This window comes from Mustelus asterias, chromosome 21 (genome assembly GCF_964213995.1).
Source record: "Mustelus asterias chromosome 21, sMusAst1.hap1.1, whole genome shotgun sequence".
In the NCBI taxonomy this organism is placed as follows: Eukaryota; Metazoa; Chordata; class Chondrichthyes; order Carcharhiniformes; family Triakidae; genus Mustelus; species Mustelus asterias.
The window spans coordinates 54,078,176-54,095,743 of NC_135821.1; the positions used below are offsets into that span (position 1 = coordinate 54,078,176).

A 17,568-nucleotide genomic window follows, 5' to 3' on the forward strand; every position below is an offset into this window, starting at 1 on the left:
TACGCTGATTTTGATCCTCTAACCAAATTACCAATAGCCTTTCCATTTCGATAATTAAACCACTGCGCTGCTTAGTGATAATTGTCGCTTTCATCGGGACAGAGCCTTTTACATGCTCCATTATTCTCCCCTTGTCCTTTATAATTGTCCCGATCGTTGACCGACTGTAGCCTCACGTTTTTTCAACGTTTGTTGGCGTTTCACCACTCTCCGATTGCTTTATTATTTCCATTTTCGTTTCGTGACCGTTTTCCTTTTCTTCGATGCATCACCATCACTTGCATCAGATTTACGCTTTGGAGCCATGATTACGAGGGTAAATACACGAAAACTTTAAGTCAAAACAACGCACACAACACCGTTTACGCAATCCGACTTAAAATGGCGACGTCGTCGTGGCGCTGTTCTCCCTCGGGCCGACGAACCGCTGAAAACGCGCAGTGTTTTGAGCGCCGCACAATGTAGTCCGCCCGTTCGTTAGTACGAACCATTGTATGTCACTCAATTTTTTTAAATAATAGGAATAATAGGTCGGTACACAAGTACGGGCGTTCGTAACCCGGGGACTGCCTGTATAAAGTCCTCTGTTCAATTTAATGCTTGGAAATCTATACATCCTTGCAGTCTTTGAATTGACCAGCTGGGACAAACAAGTCTCGAACAGGTGCCAGAGTGTGGCAACTGGCGGATTTTCACAGTAACTTCATTGCAGTGTTAATGTAAGCCTACTTGTGACACTAATAAACAAACTTTAAAACTTTAAACTGATGAACCTATTGCTCTTCACACTCCGGAGGTCAAACCAAAGGAGGTCTGCATTTCAGCAATTGTAAGCATCTCAAGGAATTTTGCCAAAGCCAGATTCCTGGATAACAAACTACCAATCTGCTAAAAAGTAAGACAGCAAATGTGAGTAAGTGGGATGTTACACAAGTGCAGAATGAGACGTTTCTAATGTAGGAGCTTTACTCTAGATTTGCAAGATATCATACAGGAAGATGTCTCTAAAAATGTTCTCTTACTTGAGCAAGGACATGGCACTTCCTTGGCAAGCTGGTCGTGGTCGTTTCTTGAAGAAGTCATGAATGGTTTTTGGCTGTGGCAGATGATATGGTAGAGATAAGTTTGCCTCTGAGAAAAGAAGTGCATAACGTTACTAACAGGGTTACAAGCGGTTCAACAACTGGCATTCCAGGTCAGAACTGTAGTTTTTGTTGCACGGCAGGGCAATGGTCAGGTCTTTCCCCACCACTTCTCCCCCGCTCCACTTCATGCCCACCCTGCTCTCGCTCTCCAAACTAAAGCTTCTCACCCCGGGTACCATCTGAGTAAATTTCTTCACAATGCTCTGTCACTTGGACATCCTTTCTGAATCACAGCATCCAAAAGCTGAGCATAACAATTCAATTGTTACAAAGGGATACAAAGCATGAAGCATTGACTTCTGGATGACACCACATTGTACATCACGTCAGCCTGAAAAACATCCATTAACCATTACTAGTTTATAACCACCTTTGGATCATACCACTATATCCTCAAATACCGTTTTCTTACATCTGCAGTACTCCTCAACCAATGCCTTTTCAATGTGTATACCAAATCAGATGTACTTTTGTCCAAAGATTAATTATTCATCAAGTCCTTAAAACGGAGTAGCAGGAAGTAGCAAGAGGAAATATACGTACAGGCAGTCCGTTCTTAGACTTACGACACAATTGGTTCCCAAAAACCACGCTGTAGCTCAAACATCAAAGTCAAGGACTGCCTGCACAAGTAGAAGTTAATTCAGATGCTTTAAACCTCACCTCGCATCAAGCGCTGAGTTTCACTGTGAATCTGACGGATTGCCTCCTTACTCTGTTTCGCCGCCTTCCTCTCTGTACGTACCTTTAAAGGACAAAAGCAATAAAAATTATATTAGGTAGAGAGGTATAGAACCCAAGACATGAGCAAATGAAATATAATATCCAAAAGTAACCATAAAATGTTTATCTTGGGAGTGCTGGTCACCAGAAAGACTGCACTGGATGCAGCATAGCTTCAGTGATCCTTTAGCCTCATCCTCAATAACTGGTTTTATCTATACTCAGGCAATAGAGATTCACAATTTCATTTGAATCACGAAAAATAGTCCAAAAAGATGTACATAAACATTGAAAAATTTCTCAATACCGATGCAGAACATTGAAATTTGAGCAATCACATCATGCAGCACTACATTTTGTCAATGACTCAACACGGAAGTCATGGATTGGTTAGTGGCCAGAATGTCTTAATGGTAGTCAAGCATCACCAGAGATCAGAAAATCAAATAATGTCACAAACCACTGTTATAATGAAAGAAATATCCCTGTATATTTCATAAATCAGCAGTCACTTCCTATACATAGGTGCTCATGATTGAAGGCATGATGACTACTGCGACTTCAGTAGCTGCCTGATTGAATAACATTGCACTTTTAGTGCATCTGCAATAGTTAGTGTCTGAAAGAAATATTACATTTCAAACCATAACTTATATTTAAGTTTTTGAGATGTGGCTGGTGACCACAACTTAACATTATCATAGGCTCAAGATTTGTTGGTTAGGCATGTATCCATGTTTTAAAAAGCAGAAGTTGTAGCACAGAAACAGACCATTTGGCTCAACTGGTCAATGTCAGCATTTATGCTCCACAGAAATTTCTCCTCAAGGGCACAGGAAAAGGATAAGATGACCAAATAACTCATTGAACCAGCCTGCTCTGCTGTTCAATACGGTTGTGGCTGACCTTGGGCTTCAACTCCACATTCCTACCCTCTCCCCATATCCTGCGATTCTGAGAGACTATCCGAGGTTGAAAGGTATTCAATGGTGGAACGTCCACGATGCCTGGGGCAGAGAATTTCAAAGATTCGTCCCCTTTAAGTGAAGTAATTTCTCATCTCAGCCCGAAACAATTGGCCCCTTATCCTGAGACTGTGTTTTAGATTGCCAGACCAGTGGAAACAATCTCTCAACATCTACCTCATCAAGTCCTTTCAGAACCTTCTTTGTTTCAATAAGACAGCCTCTCATTTCTTAGGGAGACCCAAACTGAGTTGATTAGGCTCAATAAGGATTTACTGATTTAAATTACAAATACAACATTCATATAAAGTTCAGGAACTTTGAGCTAACTGGACAAACTAAATAAGTAATATCAAATGCCTGAATAAGAGTGTATTAAGCAAGGGGCACGATAGACTTGCCTTATTGAACTCACTTATAGTTTCCCAAATGTCTCTCTCTTTATATATCTATTTCAATTCTAAAATATGAACCAATTCAAGGTGCAGTAAATAGGGATAGCCATAGCCCCCAAGAGACCATAGGTATCTGTCAGAGAAAGAAGTGGTTACAAAGCTTATGGGGCACCATTCTGCATCGAGCAAGGGGAGGAGGCAGGCACCCACTAACTACCACATGTGAGCATGTCACAACATAATAAATCCCAGTAATAGAATTGCAGCAAATAACCTACAAATAAAACAATCCTTCAAAAGAGCAGATTGGTAGAAAAAGCATACAGATTGCAGTAAACATAATCTGCTTAGGGAAACTGCTATAAAGTTATTTATAAAAAAACCTAATTAGGTTGTAGAGTTTTTTTTAAAAAGGAATTTAAGAATAAAAATTTATAAAGCGTTAAAATAGAACGGGAGAAAATGTCAAAAGATTATTTCAGTCACTACTATAATTTTGAGGAAAGTGGCTATTCCTAAACATGACACGTTGGGCCTGATTTTACCATTTTGCGTCTAAGTGCCGAATCCGGGCATCAAATAGATCCGCGCCTGGAATCCTCTTTCCAGCGCGCCCATACGCATTTTGCCAGTTCCGGTCCGATTCACGCTGTGGGCAGGGCTTAGCGCTGGCGGACCGATCGGAGCTCTGAACTGCGCATGCACAGTTCGAAAAAAATATCGGCGCAGCCAGTCTGTGGCCGATCCCTCCTCTCAGAGTGGACGTGTGGCCATGCCATCCCACAACACCTTCAGGATGAAGCGATTCCTTGCTAAGATGATGAGGCAGAACCAGCCGATTCCACAGTGGATCCGCATGAAAACCGGCTACAAGATCAGTACAACTCCAAGAGGAGACACTGGAGAAGGACCAAGCTGGGCCTGTAAAGGGATACACCATCACTGGTACACTACCAGCCACAGATTACTCTTCCCTGCAGGGGCAAGAGAGCGGGAGAGATGGCAGTGGCTGGTAGTGTACCAGTGATGGTGTATCCCTTTACAGGCCCAGCTTGGTCCTTCTCCAGTGTCTCCTCTTGTACTTATACTGATCTTGTAGCCGGTTTTCATGCAGATCCACTGTGGAATCGGCCGGTTCTGCTTCATCTTCTTAGTGAGGAATCGCTTCATCCTGAAGGTTTTGTGGGATGGCATGGCCGCACGTCCACTCCGGGAACAGGGATCGGCCGCTTTATAAATTTTTATTCTTAAATTCCTTTTTAAAAAAAACTCTACAACCTAATTAGGTTTTTTTATAAATAACTTTATAGCAGTTTCCCTAAGCAGATTATGTTTACTGCAATCTGTATGCTTGGCAGCGGACCCCCCCCCCACCAGAGGATGACCTGCCCCCCCCCCACCCACCCAAACCAGAGGATGACCTGGGTCAGAGAGCCGTTGCAGGCTCTGACCCCGCTCTTCGGAAGCTGCAGCGACGACTTCAGACTTTTATTTTTCAGGTCGCTTACAGCGCGGATGCGGAACAGACCAGAGGACGGTAAAGTGGGATTTGGCGGTAGAGTTGGGTGCGCGGTTCATTAAGTCGATTTAAATGCATGCAAATGCATTCAAATCGTCAGGCCGCCCGATTCGGGAGCGGGCCGGACCCGCGCCCGAATCGGGTGTCAGTAAAGCCGCGACCTGCTCGGAATTGGGTGCAGATCGCGGTATAGGCCCAATGCCCAACTTTACCGTGATTTCGCGTCCGAAAACAGAACCTTGTGTGCAATAAACAGTGACCTATCCTTAGCCAATTACCTTTTTCTCTTCTATTTGCATCAACGATTCCTCGCAGTCATAATCCTGGAGATTTTTAGCAGATGGAACCAGTTTGGTACTCTAAAATCAGAAATAAACAACTGGGAAAACGCTCAGCAACTGTACAAGAAACCAAACTCCAACACAATTAAATTTACAAATGCCTAAATCCTGCACTGAAATAGTTTCGAATTAAAAGAACAAAAAGTAATAATGATCGGGTGAACTATTTGCTCAATCATGTGAGATATTTTATTCCCTATACTATATCGAATAGATGGTAAGAAATCATCAATCCAGATAGAATCCTCTCTACTCTTGATCTCCATCCAATGTGTCCTGCTAGGAAGTGCACGCAAATGGACACTGACAAGGGCAAGATCGGCATCATGAATAAGTGATTTTTAACATTTAATTTCAATCAGAGTGCAGATGGTAATTGTTGTTCACGGACTAAAATAAATGTCTAGAAAAGAGTTTGGCAGCAACAACTTCTATTTATGTAGCACCTTTAATATAAAGCTTCCCAAGGCTCTTCACAGAAACATTATAAAACAAAGTATTACACGGTGTCACAAAATAAAAGGAGATATGTCAGATGAGCAAAGGCTTGGGAAAAAGGAGGTAGGTAATGTGGAGTTCTTGACGAGAAAAGCAAGATAGAGAGATGTCTGGAGTGTTTCCAGAGTTTGGAGCTGAGTCAACTGAAGGGCTGGCCACCAACAATGAAGCGATTGAAATGGGGAATCCACAAGAGGCTGGAATTAGGGAAGCGCAGATACCACAAGAGGGTTGTGGGGTTGGAGGAGAATACAGAGGAAGAGGGAGCCGAGGCCATAGAAGGATTTGAAAACAAGGATGAATATTTTAAAATAAGATGTTGCTTGACTGGGAATCAATGGAGGTCAATGTGCACAGTAGTGATAAGGGAACAGCAGCTGGCAAGCAGGTCTAAAATTATACAACTAAGAATTTCTTGTACCATGAATAGCTGAAATTGTGTCATGAGTGATTCCATGCAGCCAAAACCTAGTTCTGGTAACTGTATTGCATTAATGAATAACCTTCACAAATGATTTGATGACGACTGAGTTTATAACAGGTTGGATTAACCCCACCATCTTAAATTTATGTTTGACAGATGTACAAAATCTATTCCTGCACAATCAGATAAACCATTGTAACCTGGGATTCACATTACTCATACAGTTCTCACGAGCTCGAATTTTACCCTCCTCACCGGCAGTCTTTTAGTCTGGGGGAAGTATTTGCGTGAAGAGAGAGAACGTGAAATTGAGGGGATAGGATCTCCCTAGGCTACACAGCAATTTTACTCTGCGGTGGGCAAGGCCATGGATGGGAAGCCTGCCCTTGCTCCAACTGAGACCCTTAAAATAAGGGCTGTTTCCTGGCCAACCTCAATCTTTAGGCTGGCAGGAAAATTTAATCTTTGTGCAAGCAGGCTGGAAAGAATCAAAGTTGCATCTCAGGTGACGGTGGTTGGGGGTTCCTCCATGAGAAGCCCCCCATTCTTTCCTTTCCCTCCCAAGGCTTGACCTCTGGCACCTCACCCTCCCCCCCGCTCCATGACCCTCATCCACCCGCCCCGCCCCCCCCTCCCTCCGACCACAATACCCCAATTCTTCTCTGCCCTGGCTCCTGTATACACATCTTATCCTGTGACACCAGCCAGGATGTTGGATTTATGTCACATTATCAGTAACCCCCACAGCTTGCCTCCTGGACTTGCAGAATCTCACTAGCTGTTCTGTCTGGAGACAATACACATCTCTTTAACCTGTGTTTAATGTTCCCTCCACCCACATTGTCTGTACCTTTAAGACCTGGCTGGCTTTCGGGATTCGCATTCTAATCAGTATTCTGTAACTTGATGTTGTGTCGCTGTGCACTGTTTAAGAGCACATTTCCACTCCATCTGACGAAGGAGCAGCGCTCTGAAAGCTTATGGTATTTGCTACCAAATAAACCTGTTGGACTTTAACCTGGTGTTGAGAGACTTCTTACTGGGCTCCAGCACTTAGGCAGGTTGGTCGCTCTTCTGTCCGCTGCAGCGTGGGCAAGCACATATACAAACAAGGAAGTTGCAAAAGGCAGGACTTTATTGTACTCAAAAGGCAGATTATAGATGGTAAAATCCAGGCTGCTTCTGCCCATGGTACTGCACCCCAACAACAGTTAACCCCCTTCTTCACATAAAATTGGCAAAATATTTCAATTTGCGTCGTGAAATACAATTGAAAAAGATGGAAATTGCACTCACTTTGGATTGCTTTGCTTTCTTTTTCACTGCTGCCCGTATGGCTTCCAATGATAACTCATCTTCTGCGTCGAGTTCATGTTCATCATCCATTTCAGTCTCAAACAGGTCACTGTTGTTAAGCAGACAGCCACTGTCATCTGCTGCCTTGAATTCTGTAGACTCTTCCTGAACAGAAGAATTAAAAGTTTAGAGAAATTAATAACGAAAGCGATAATGTAATTACTACTATATACTATCTTTAGAGTGCTGGAGTAAATAAAGCTCAAAAGAAATCTTAAAATGTCAAATGGTTCAGGTGGTCAAGTTTAAGCTGTTTTAGGACACATGGGTAAATATCCATTTCCATACCGGTTTTGCCCGTTTCTTCTTTTTCCTCTTCAGTTTCTCAATCACTTCAAGTTTTTTCTGTGTTTTTTCTCGCTGTCTCTGAGATTTGTCCTTTCGATTTGCTCGTTCCTTGCGATACTTTGAACATTTTGATTTTTCCTGGCTAAGTGAAGAGCTATCTGAATCAGAGTTTTTGCATTGGGTTTCTGTTGTGGACAGTTCTTCATCTTCACTGCCAACACAACTAGGTTTCGTCTTCCTCACTTGGTCTTTCTTGTTGAGAACATCCAAGTCACTTTCATCACTATCCAATGTCACTCTCCGAACACGTCGTAACTTTTTGCTCTTTTCTACAACATTAATATCCAAGTTTTGCTCTTCATTCTCACTCTCGCCATCCGATTTTGAATTGCTGATTTTGTTCACGTTGCTTGCCTCCCCGTCGCTATCACTCTCCTGCAGAGGTTTTCTTGTAATTTTCTTACAAGTAAAAATCTCCTCTTCTGAGTCTGGAAGGAAACAAAAAAGCAATTGATTCACTTCTGAAGTGCTCCCAATTCATTATTTATTACATTTGAGTTGGATGTCAACTTTATTGAATTCCTATTGAAGCATTGAAATTATAGGTTCTGCTTTCTTTGCTACTCAACTAGGAAACAGTTTAAAAGATAGCTCGTAAGAGCCATAGCTTGAATGTAACACTGGACCTGGGACATTGGGGAGAATACTGCAATTTGAATGTTGGTGTATTATTCAACTGCAGTTGGTCGTACATATTAATCCTCACATCATGAGCAACGTGATTATATGCCAGGACATAAGCAAACTGCTGAATTATAATAGTTGTTTAAAAACTTAAGCTTCAGAAACACATTTTCATGACCTATATTTCCAAAGCCAGTTGGCTTTTGTCAAGAAGCACTCATCTCCAGTACCTACTACTCTCGATCCAAGCCATTTCAAAAGTTGATCACAAATGGCCCACTGAAGTTAATTCCAACATTCAAGTTTACATTGAGATTTAAGTCTAAAAGAACGATAGAATCATATAGCACTGGAGGAGGCCACTAAGCCCAATGTGCCATCGAAAGTTGTCTAATTTAATCCTATACCTTGGCTTTCTTCCCCAAACCTCTTCAAGCATACATCCAACTGACTTCCTAAAGATACTATGGAATTTGCTTCCACTACCCTTTCAGTAGGACATTTCAGATTCTATTATATAATTTCCTCAAAGTATTTTCTTTGATGATTTTAAATATAGGGTTTCTGGTTACCAAAAGACTTGCCAAATGAAACAGTTTCTCCATACTTTATCAGAACACCTAATTTTTGAATATTAGAGTTTTGAGGAGAACAATTCCACTCCACAGAATTCGTGTTGCTCGTCTCTGGGTTCATCCTTGTCATCATTCCCTGTATCCCCTGCAAGGCCATGACATCCTCTCTCTAATATGGCACCTAGATTTGTACCTGATTTCTCCTGCTGGGCCTAACCAGTAACTGATTATGGTTTCCTGTGTTTCAAGTCAAGTGTAGCTCTTTATAAAGTCAAGGATACTATTGACTCTTAACTGCTTAATCAACTTCATTCAACCATTTCCATTGCAGTATTCATAAAAAAGCCAAGAGAATTAACTGGAATTAGGGCGCACTGTCTTCCACTACCTGGTACAAACAACTAACTTAGATCAGCAAACACTGACATCTGGAACATTCACAATTGGCATACTCAAGTATTTTTTGACAGAAAGCTTTCAAGACAATAAACATCAGGTTTGATATTATGAATGAACTAATGGGACCTTGCAAGCTGATAATCAAGTCACGCAGAATAGAACACAAACCTTTGTCAGAGTGGCAGGTTTCTTTGTTCAAATGCAGGGAGACAAGTCCACAACTTCCCTTGCCGCTGTCAGTATCACTGTCATTTATTTTCTCCTCACCAAAAGTTAACTGGAAAGAAAACACAAAAACAGATCACATTTTGGTCGCAGAAACAAAATTCCTAATTCCTATTGAATTTTCTCAATATTTCAAAGTTGGAAGGGAAGAGAGCTATTAGATGTGGAATGGATTACAATCATTGACTTCAACTTTGGGCATTATTCAGACCAGAGTGTCAGTACAAAGGATTCTCCCCCATATTTGTTTGAACCTTTTAAATCAACCAGCCTCTCAAACAAATTGCATTGATTTTACAGCTCAAACAGGCTACGTGGCCTCAACCAGTCCACGCCAATGTTTATGCTCCAGTCAAGCCTCCTTCCACCTAACGAATCTAACCCCATCAGTATATCCTTCTATTCCTTTCTCCTTCTTGTGGATCCCCAACATTGCATTAAAATGTTATCACATGGAGCAGTTGAGGTAATAGATGCATTTTAAAGGTGGATGCTAATACTTTCTTAGAGATTTCCCCTAAGTTCCTCATCGAATTTAATATCGACGAACATACATCTTGAACCATCTCAAATAGAAGAACAAAGAACAATACAGCACAGGAACAGGCCCTTCGGCCCTCTAAGCCCGTGCCGCTCCCTGGTCCAAACTAGACCATTCTTTTGTATCCCTCCATTCCCACTCCGTTCGTGTGGCTATCTAGATAAATCTTAAACGTTCCCAGTGTGTCCGCCTCCACCACCTTGCCTGGCAGCGCATTCCAGACCCCCACCATCCTCTGTGTAAAATACGTCCTCTGATATCCGTGTTAAACCTCCCCCCCCGCCTCACCGTGAACCTATGACCCCTCGTGAACGTCACCACTGACCTGGGAAAAAGCTTCCCACCGTTCACCCTATGCCTTTCATAATTTTATACACCTCTATTAAGTCTCCCCTCATCCTCCGTCTTTCCAGTGAGAACAACCCCAGTTTACCCAATCTCTCCTCATAACTAAGCCCTTCCATACCAGGCAACATCCTGGTAAACCTCCTCTGCACTCTCTCTAAAGCCTCCACGTCCTTCTGGTAGTGTGGCGACCAGAACTGGGCGCAGTATTCCAAATGCAGCCGAACCAACGTTCTATACAACCGCAACATCAGATCCCAACTTTTATACTCTATGCCCCGTCCTATAAAGGCAAGCATGCCATATGCCTTATTCACTACCTTCTCCACCTGTGACGTCACCTTCAAGGATCTGTGGACTTGCACACCCAGGTCCCTCTGCGTATCAACACCCTTTATGGTTCTGCCATTTATCGTATAGCTCCCCCGTACGTTAATTCTACCAAAATGCATCACTTCGCATTTATCTGGAGTGAACTCCATCTGCCATTTCTTTGCCCAAATTCCCAGCCTATCTATATCCTTCTGTAGCCTCTGACAATGTTCCTCACTATCTGCAAGTCCAGCCATTTTCGTGTCGTCCGCAAACTTATCACCCCAGTTACACCTTCTTCCAGATCGTTTATATAAATCACAAACAGCAGAGGTCCCAATACAGAGCCCTGCGGAACACCACTAGTCACAGGCATCCAGCTGGAAAAAGACCCTTCCACTACCACCCTCTGTCTTCTGTGACCAAGCCAGTTCTCCACCCATCTAGCCACCTCCCCCTTTATCCCATCTCGTGTCAAACTCCTTCATAATTTTACAATCATAGAATCTCTACAGTGCAGGTGGTGGTCATTCAGCCCATTAAGCCTGCACCAACTCTCCGAAAGAGCATCTTACCCTGGACCTGCGCCCCACCTAACCCCATAACCCTGTGCATTTACCATGGCTAATCTACACATCTTTCAGTCTTTCCTTTTCTGCAAGAAAGCCTCACGCCTATTGATCTTTCCTCTAGTTACAACCTCAGTGCTACTATCATCCACGTAATTCTTTGTTGCACCTTCTCCAATACCTGGATATCCTTTTAACAAACGCACTTATTCACTCAGATACCGGGTTGGATTAATGTACATGTGCATCAATCTTGCCCTTTCTTCAAAATGGGAAAATCAGTGAGGGAACCATTTAACCCGCTGTTTGATAGAATTGTCTGCTGACCTCTGTGGCAGAGTACTTCACAGTAAGAAGTTTAACAACACCAGGTTAAAGTCCAACAGCTTTATGTGGTAGCAAAAGCCACAAGCTTTCGGAGCCTTAAGCCCCTTCTTCTTGAGACACAAACTCAATTTACAGAATAATGGTTGGAATGTGAATACTTACAGCTAATCAAGTCTTTAAGATACAAACAATGAGAGTAGAGAGAGCATTAAGACAGGTTAAAGAGATGTGTATTGTCTCTAGACAGGACAGCCAGTGAGACTCTGCAGGTCCAGGCAAGCTGTGGGGATTCCAGATAGTGTGACATGAACCCAATATCCCAGTTGAGGCCGTCCTCATGAGTGCGGAACTTGGCAATCAGTTTCTGCTCAGCGACTCTGCACCGCCATGTGTCTTGAAGGCCGCCTTGGAGAACGCTTACCCGAATATCAGAGGCCAAATGCCTGTGACTGCTGAAGTGCTCCCCAACAGGAAGAGAACAGTCTTGCCTGGTGATTGTCGAGCGGTGTTCAGAACACACGACGGCGCAGAGTCGCTGAGCAGAAACTGATAGCCAAGTCCTGCACACGAGGACGGCCTCAACCGGGATATTGGGTTCATGTCACACTATCTGGAATCCCCACAGCTTGCCTGGACCTGCAGAGTCTCACTGGCTGTCCTGCCTAGAGACAATACACATCTCTTTAACCTGTCTTAATGCTCTCTCCACTCACATTGTTTGTATCTTAAAGACTTGATTAGCTGTAAGTATTCGCATTCCAACCATTATTCTGTAAATTGAGTTTGTGTCTTTATATGCCCTGTTTGTGAACAGAATTCCCACTCACCTGAAGAAGGGGCTTAAGGCTCCGAAAGCTTGTGGCTTTTGCTACCAAATAAACCTGTTGTACTTTAACCTGGTGTCGTTAAACTTATTACTGTGTTTACCCCAGTCCAACGCCGGCATCTCCACAGCAGAGTACTTCAGCCAGGGGTTGTCTTAAAGCTTTTGAAATCTATTGTTCATTTTTCTGAATCATAGTTTTGGGGTAAGTAGTTCATAAACCACAAATTACTGAAACAAGTTGCTTAATAGCTTATTTCCAGCCAATTTCATCCATAACATTTTGCAAGTACAAGACTTCCATTGCCAAGCTAAGGATTTGTGTGGTATTGCATCTTTTTGTTTTTGGCGGTCATGACATGGACTTAAATTTGCTGATGACATTTACAAGTTGATTGTTTAAAACTGCTTGTGGATGAATAATGAATGGTCAGAATTGATTTGTACCAATATGCAAATATAAACCTGCAACTTATACATCAGTAAATCATAAGACCCAGAATATTTATAGAACGTACCCTTTCTTAGTTTGTGATGAACTCACTGGAGCACCTACCACAGCCTAGCAATTAGATAAATGAGGAAGCTACAATACAGATCGCAAGTTTACGAAACATAAAAAGTGCCTCAAAAACTGTCTGTAGTATTGGACTTCAAGTGACTGCTTCGGCATCGAGGTTAGTATTTTTCAGACAAATAGCAGCAGTCTATTTTACAAATGCAATTCTATAATGATTAATTGCTGCATGTATCAACATGAAAAACAAAGTGATTTTAATACTGCATTTTGCAATTGTGCAGGAGTTTACAATGGAGACACACACCTGGCATTGCACTTTGAAAATTAAACTTTCTGATTCAGGTTGGAAAGAACAGTATTGGTATTCAAAATGGAATTGCAGGTGCTATTTAGAGTTTGGGAGCAAATGCGTGATTCAAATTTCTAGAGCCCATAAAAACATCAACTTAAAATAAAGTCATTTCAGAAGTCAATTAAGCCCCCACCTTATTCTTACCGAATACTCTCAGATCACTGGATAACAACCTTAAGAAAACCAACATATCAACCTCAGATCCTGAGTACTGAATCTAGGACTGTACAGATTTAGCTTAGGATATTGTACAGCACATTTATACAGTGAGCCATTTGACTCAAATTTCAATACAAAGGACAGCATCTAATGTACTGGTTTGAGGGCATTGTGGAATTCAAACGCACATTGGTTCTCATCCATGAGAACATAGGAAATAGAGGAGGATTGGAGCCAATCGAACCTGCTTTGCCATTCAATAAGATCAAGACTGAACTTCAGCATCAACTCCACCTTTCCACCACATCCCGGATTACTGTAGATTCTTTGGAAATTATCGATCTGTCTTGAGCATACACAAAAACTGAACATTCACAGCCTTCTGAGGCAGATAATTCCAAACATTTACAATCCCCAGCAGAAACTCCTAGTCAACTCAGTTCTAAATGAGCAGCCTCTTAACCCTGAGACTACAATCGCTGTTCTTGACTCTCCAGTTACAAATACAACCCTTCAACAAATACTCAGTCAAGCAAGCCCTTTAAGAATTTTAGGTTTTAACTACATCACTCCTCATTGTTCCAACTGATTAGATGGCCTAAAAGATTACAGGCCCATTCTAAAGTTAAAGTTTTAGTCACAAGTTACATTGACATCCTACTCAATGAAAAACACACAAACAGTCCAAGAAGCACAACGTGATTGTCACGGAGGTTTTCCAAAAAATCCATCTTACAGAAATATAATCGTTTTCTAGCCACAATATCTAATCTTAAGCTTTCCCTCGCGTTGCATCAGGCAATTATAAGCTTTGTGTTGCAGTTCTATTTTCGAGAGATGGCGAAAATATTCAAAAGCCATGAAACTTTACGCAGCTTTGCAAATTCTTAGATTAAATAAACCGTTTCCAAAATTGTGCGCCAAAAATAAAACTGAAAAAGAGCAGCAGCAGGTAATGTCAGCAATGTTGGGCGGTGGCTAGACTGGGGAGGGAGAATTTAAGGTATTAAAGAGTGAGTAAATGCTTAACCAATTAGCAGTTTAGGAGTAAACCGCCATCCTCACACTACAAGTGTATTAACCCAAATCAACAGCCCCGCCAAAAACAAAACTGACCACCCACCCCTCAAAAAAAGTAGATAAAATGCAGAACCACACTGAGAAACAAGACTATCTGTAGTTACTGAATAAATATATAAACAGGAGCAGCCGTTTAATAAAGAATGGGAGGACTACAACAACTGACATTTTTAAACCCACTGGGGAGACAGTGAACCCCCAGCGACTGACAGGCTGCAAAATGTCCCACACAGAGCCGGTGATGATCCCCGGGAGCGGGGGCAGCGGGCCCAACCGGCAGACAAAGGGTCTGGGAGGCCTTACCTGTGGGAACAATCTCCCCCTCCCCTCCCCTCCCCCGGAGCCCGGGGGCCCCCAGCCAGCGCGCCAAGCCGGAGCCGGCCTCCATTACCTCAGAGTGCGGCTGCGGCTCCGACACCGCCGACATGGCGGAGTTAGGAATTAAATCACTTCGAGTGAGGGGATAAAGAAGGAGGCGGTGGTTCCGAAGCGCTGTCGCTGACAGAAACTCTTATGTTTTTTTAACGGTCACTTCAGGCCAGCCATCAATAACAGGCGCCTCTCCACTCGCCAGCAGCGGGAAAGCTTCTGCCGCAAAAAAAACTCGGAGACGCTCGTCTAATTCGGCCTTCCCGCCAGCCGCACAGCGCATGCGCCCCGATTGAAGCCCCGCCCCTGCTTGGTGCCCAGGAAAGGCTGGAGGCGCCCCGCCCCCCCTCTGTGACTGGTGCCGAGGAGCAAGACCCAGCCCCTTTTCCACAAGCCACGCCCCCTTTCTGCTCAGGAGGCTCCGGGCCCCGCCCCCACGCCCTCTGTGACTTGGTGTCCAGGAGCAAAGCCCCGCCCCCTCCGAATCGGGAGGCCCCTTCTCTCACAGACCGCACCCGGACTGACTGGTGCCGAGGAGCAAGGCCACGCCCCTTCCCCCCAGCCCCGCCCCTGGCTCCGGAGGCTCCGCCTCTGGTTGTTCTGTCAAAGGAGACTCCGCCCTTCAGCGCTGAGTGAGACGCGCCCAGCGGCAGCTGGCGCCTCTGATTGGAGCCTTCCTTCCTCAGCGCTGCAGCGGCAAATTTGAAATAGACCCTCTCTGATTGACAGTGGGCGGTGGGCACACGGGGGACACGACTGGGCCCCACCGTTACATAATAGAAATAAAAAATCATCATAACAATTGCATGTAGGGCACCATTTTTATAATCACTAAACAATGGGTTTAAATATACATATTTTTAAAATTATATAGAAACATAGACGATAGGAGCAAGAGGCCATTTGGCCCTTCACGCCACTCTGCTATTCATCACAATCATGGCTGATCGTCCATCCCGAGCCTAATCCTGCTTTCTCCCCATATCCTTTGATCCTATTCACCCCAAGTGCTATATCTAGTCCCCTCTTGAATACATTCAATCTTTTTGACATCGCCTTCTTCCTGTGGTAATGATTTCCATAGGCTCACCACTTTTTGGGTGAAGAAATGTCTCCTCACCTCCATCTTAAATGGTCTACCCCGACTCCTCAGATGGTGACCCCTGGTTCTGGACTCCCCCACCATTGGGATTATCCTCCCTGCAGCTACTCTGTCTAGCCCTGTTAGAATGTTATAAGTCCCTATGGAGGACCTCCCCCCTCATTCATCTGAACTGCAGCGAAAACAATCCTAACCTAATCAAGTTACAGGGAACCCGACAGAGAACCAATCTACAGAGAAAGGAAACTTAGCTATGACTGTAACACTCCATTCTGCACACTCTCCTTTCCTTCTCTATGAACAGTATGCTTTGTCTGTATAGTGCACAAGAAATAATACTTTTCATTGTATAATTACATGTGACAATAAATCAAATCAAATCATAGAATCCCTACAGCACAAAAGACGGCCATTCGACCCATCGAGCCTGCACTGACAAGTTTTCTTTTTTAAGTTTTTTATTTATTTTTATTAGTGTCACAAGTAGGCTTACATTAACACGGCAATGAGGTTACTGTGAAAATCCCCTAATTGCCACACTCCGATGTCAGTTTGGGTACACTGAGGGAGCATTTAGCATGGCCAATGCACCTAACCAGCACTTCCCTGGGAGGAAACCGGGGCATCCGGAGAAAACCCATGCAGACACGGGGAGAAAATGCAGACTCTGCACAAACAATGACCCAAGCCGGGAATTGAACCTGGGTCCTTGGTGCTGTGTGGCAGCAGTGCTAACCACTGTGCTGTCCTAAAAATCCAAAACAGAATTCAGAAAAAACTTCACCCGATAAGTGATAAGAACATTAAACCCTGTGATACTGAGTGTTGAAGCAAATAGCATTGATACATTTAAGGGTAAACGAGACAAGCATGAAAGACAGGGATAATTAAAAGTTTATTTATTAGTCACAAGTAGGCTTACATTAACACTGCAATGAAGTTAATTGTGAAAATCCCATAGTAGCCACACTCCGGTGCCTGCTTGGGTTCACTGTGGGAGAATTTTAGCATGGCCAATCCACCTAACCAGCATATCTTTCGGACTGGGGGAGGAAACTGAAGCACTTGGAGGAAACCCACGCAGACATGGAGAACGTGCAGACTCCGCACAGACAGTGACCCAAGCCTGGAATCAAACCCAGGTCCCTGGTGCTGTGAGGCAGCAGAGCCACCCCATTGTTTGGCAACAATGGCAGATTTAGATTACGATGAGGCACAAGGTCAGCATAACTGTTGGGCTAGCTGGCCTGTTTCTATGCCATATATCCTATAAAATCCTGTGAGGTTTTTCACCTTCCTTCTCTTAACTGTTGTTCCCTGTAGACAAAAAGGATGTTTATCCTTCAATAAACACACAGATGGTGGTAGAAGTTGAGTCGATTTGACATGGTAGAAGCACAAATAAGGAAGAGGAATGGAGACTGCAAAGAGTTCTTGCACGTGGAAAATTTCCTTTGCGATGTCTTGCTGGTCACATTTTCCCCTCAGTCAGCAGGTTAAGGAATACATTGAGGAATACATTCAAGCTCCCA

General features: G+C 43.4%; 1 protein-coding gene across 2 annotated transcripts in view; it reads right to left on the bottom strand.

Moving 5' to 3' along the window:
- clspn (claspin) overlaps positions 1-15,217 on the bottom strand; it is a 37,904-nt gene extending 22,687 nt beyond the window's left edge. For both annotated transcript variants that reach the window (XM_078237185.1, XM_078237184.1), the window contains exons 1-7: positions 14,957-15,217; positions 9,481-9,589; positions 7,655-8,142; positions 7,307-7,471; positions 5,026-5,106; positions 1,809-1,890; positions 1,023-1,131 (exon numbers count right to left, since the gene is read on the bottom strand). In XM_078237185.1, the coding sequence (XP_078093311.1) occupies positions 1,023-1,131; positions 1,809-1,890; positions 5,026-5,106; positions 7,307-7,471; positions 7,655-8,142; positions 9,481-9,589; positions 14,957-14,992 (1,070 nt within the window). In that variant the 5' untranslated portion in view covers positions 14,993-15,217. The remainder of the gene's footprint in view (positions 1-1,022; positions 1,132-1,808; positions 1,891-5,025; positions 5,107-7,306; positions 7,472-7,654; positions 8,143-9,480; positions 9,590-14,956) is intronic.
- Between the last annotated feature and the right edge of the window lie 2,351 nt (positions 15,218-17,568).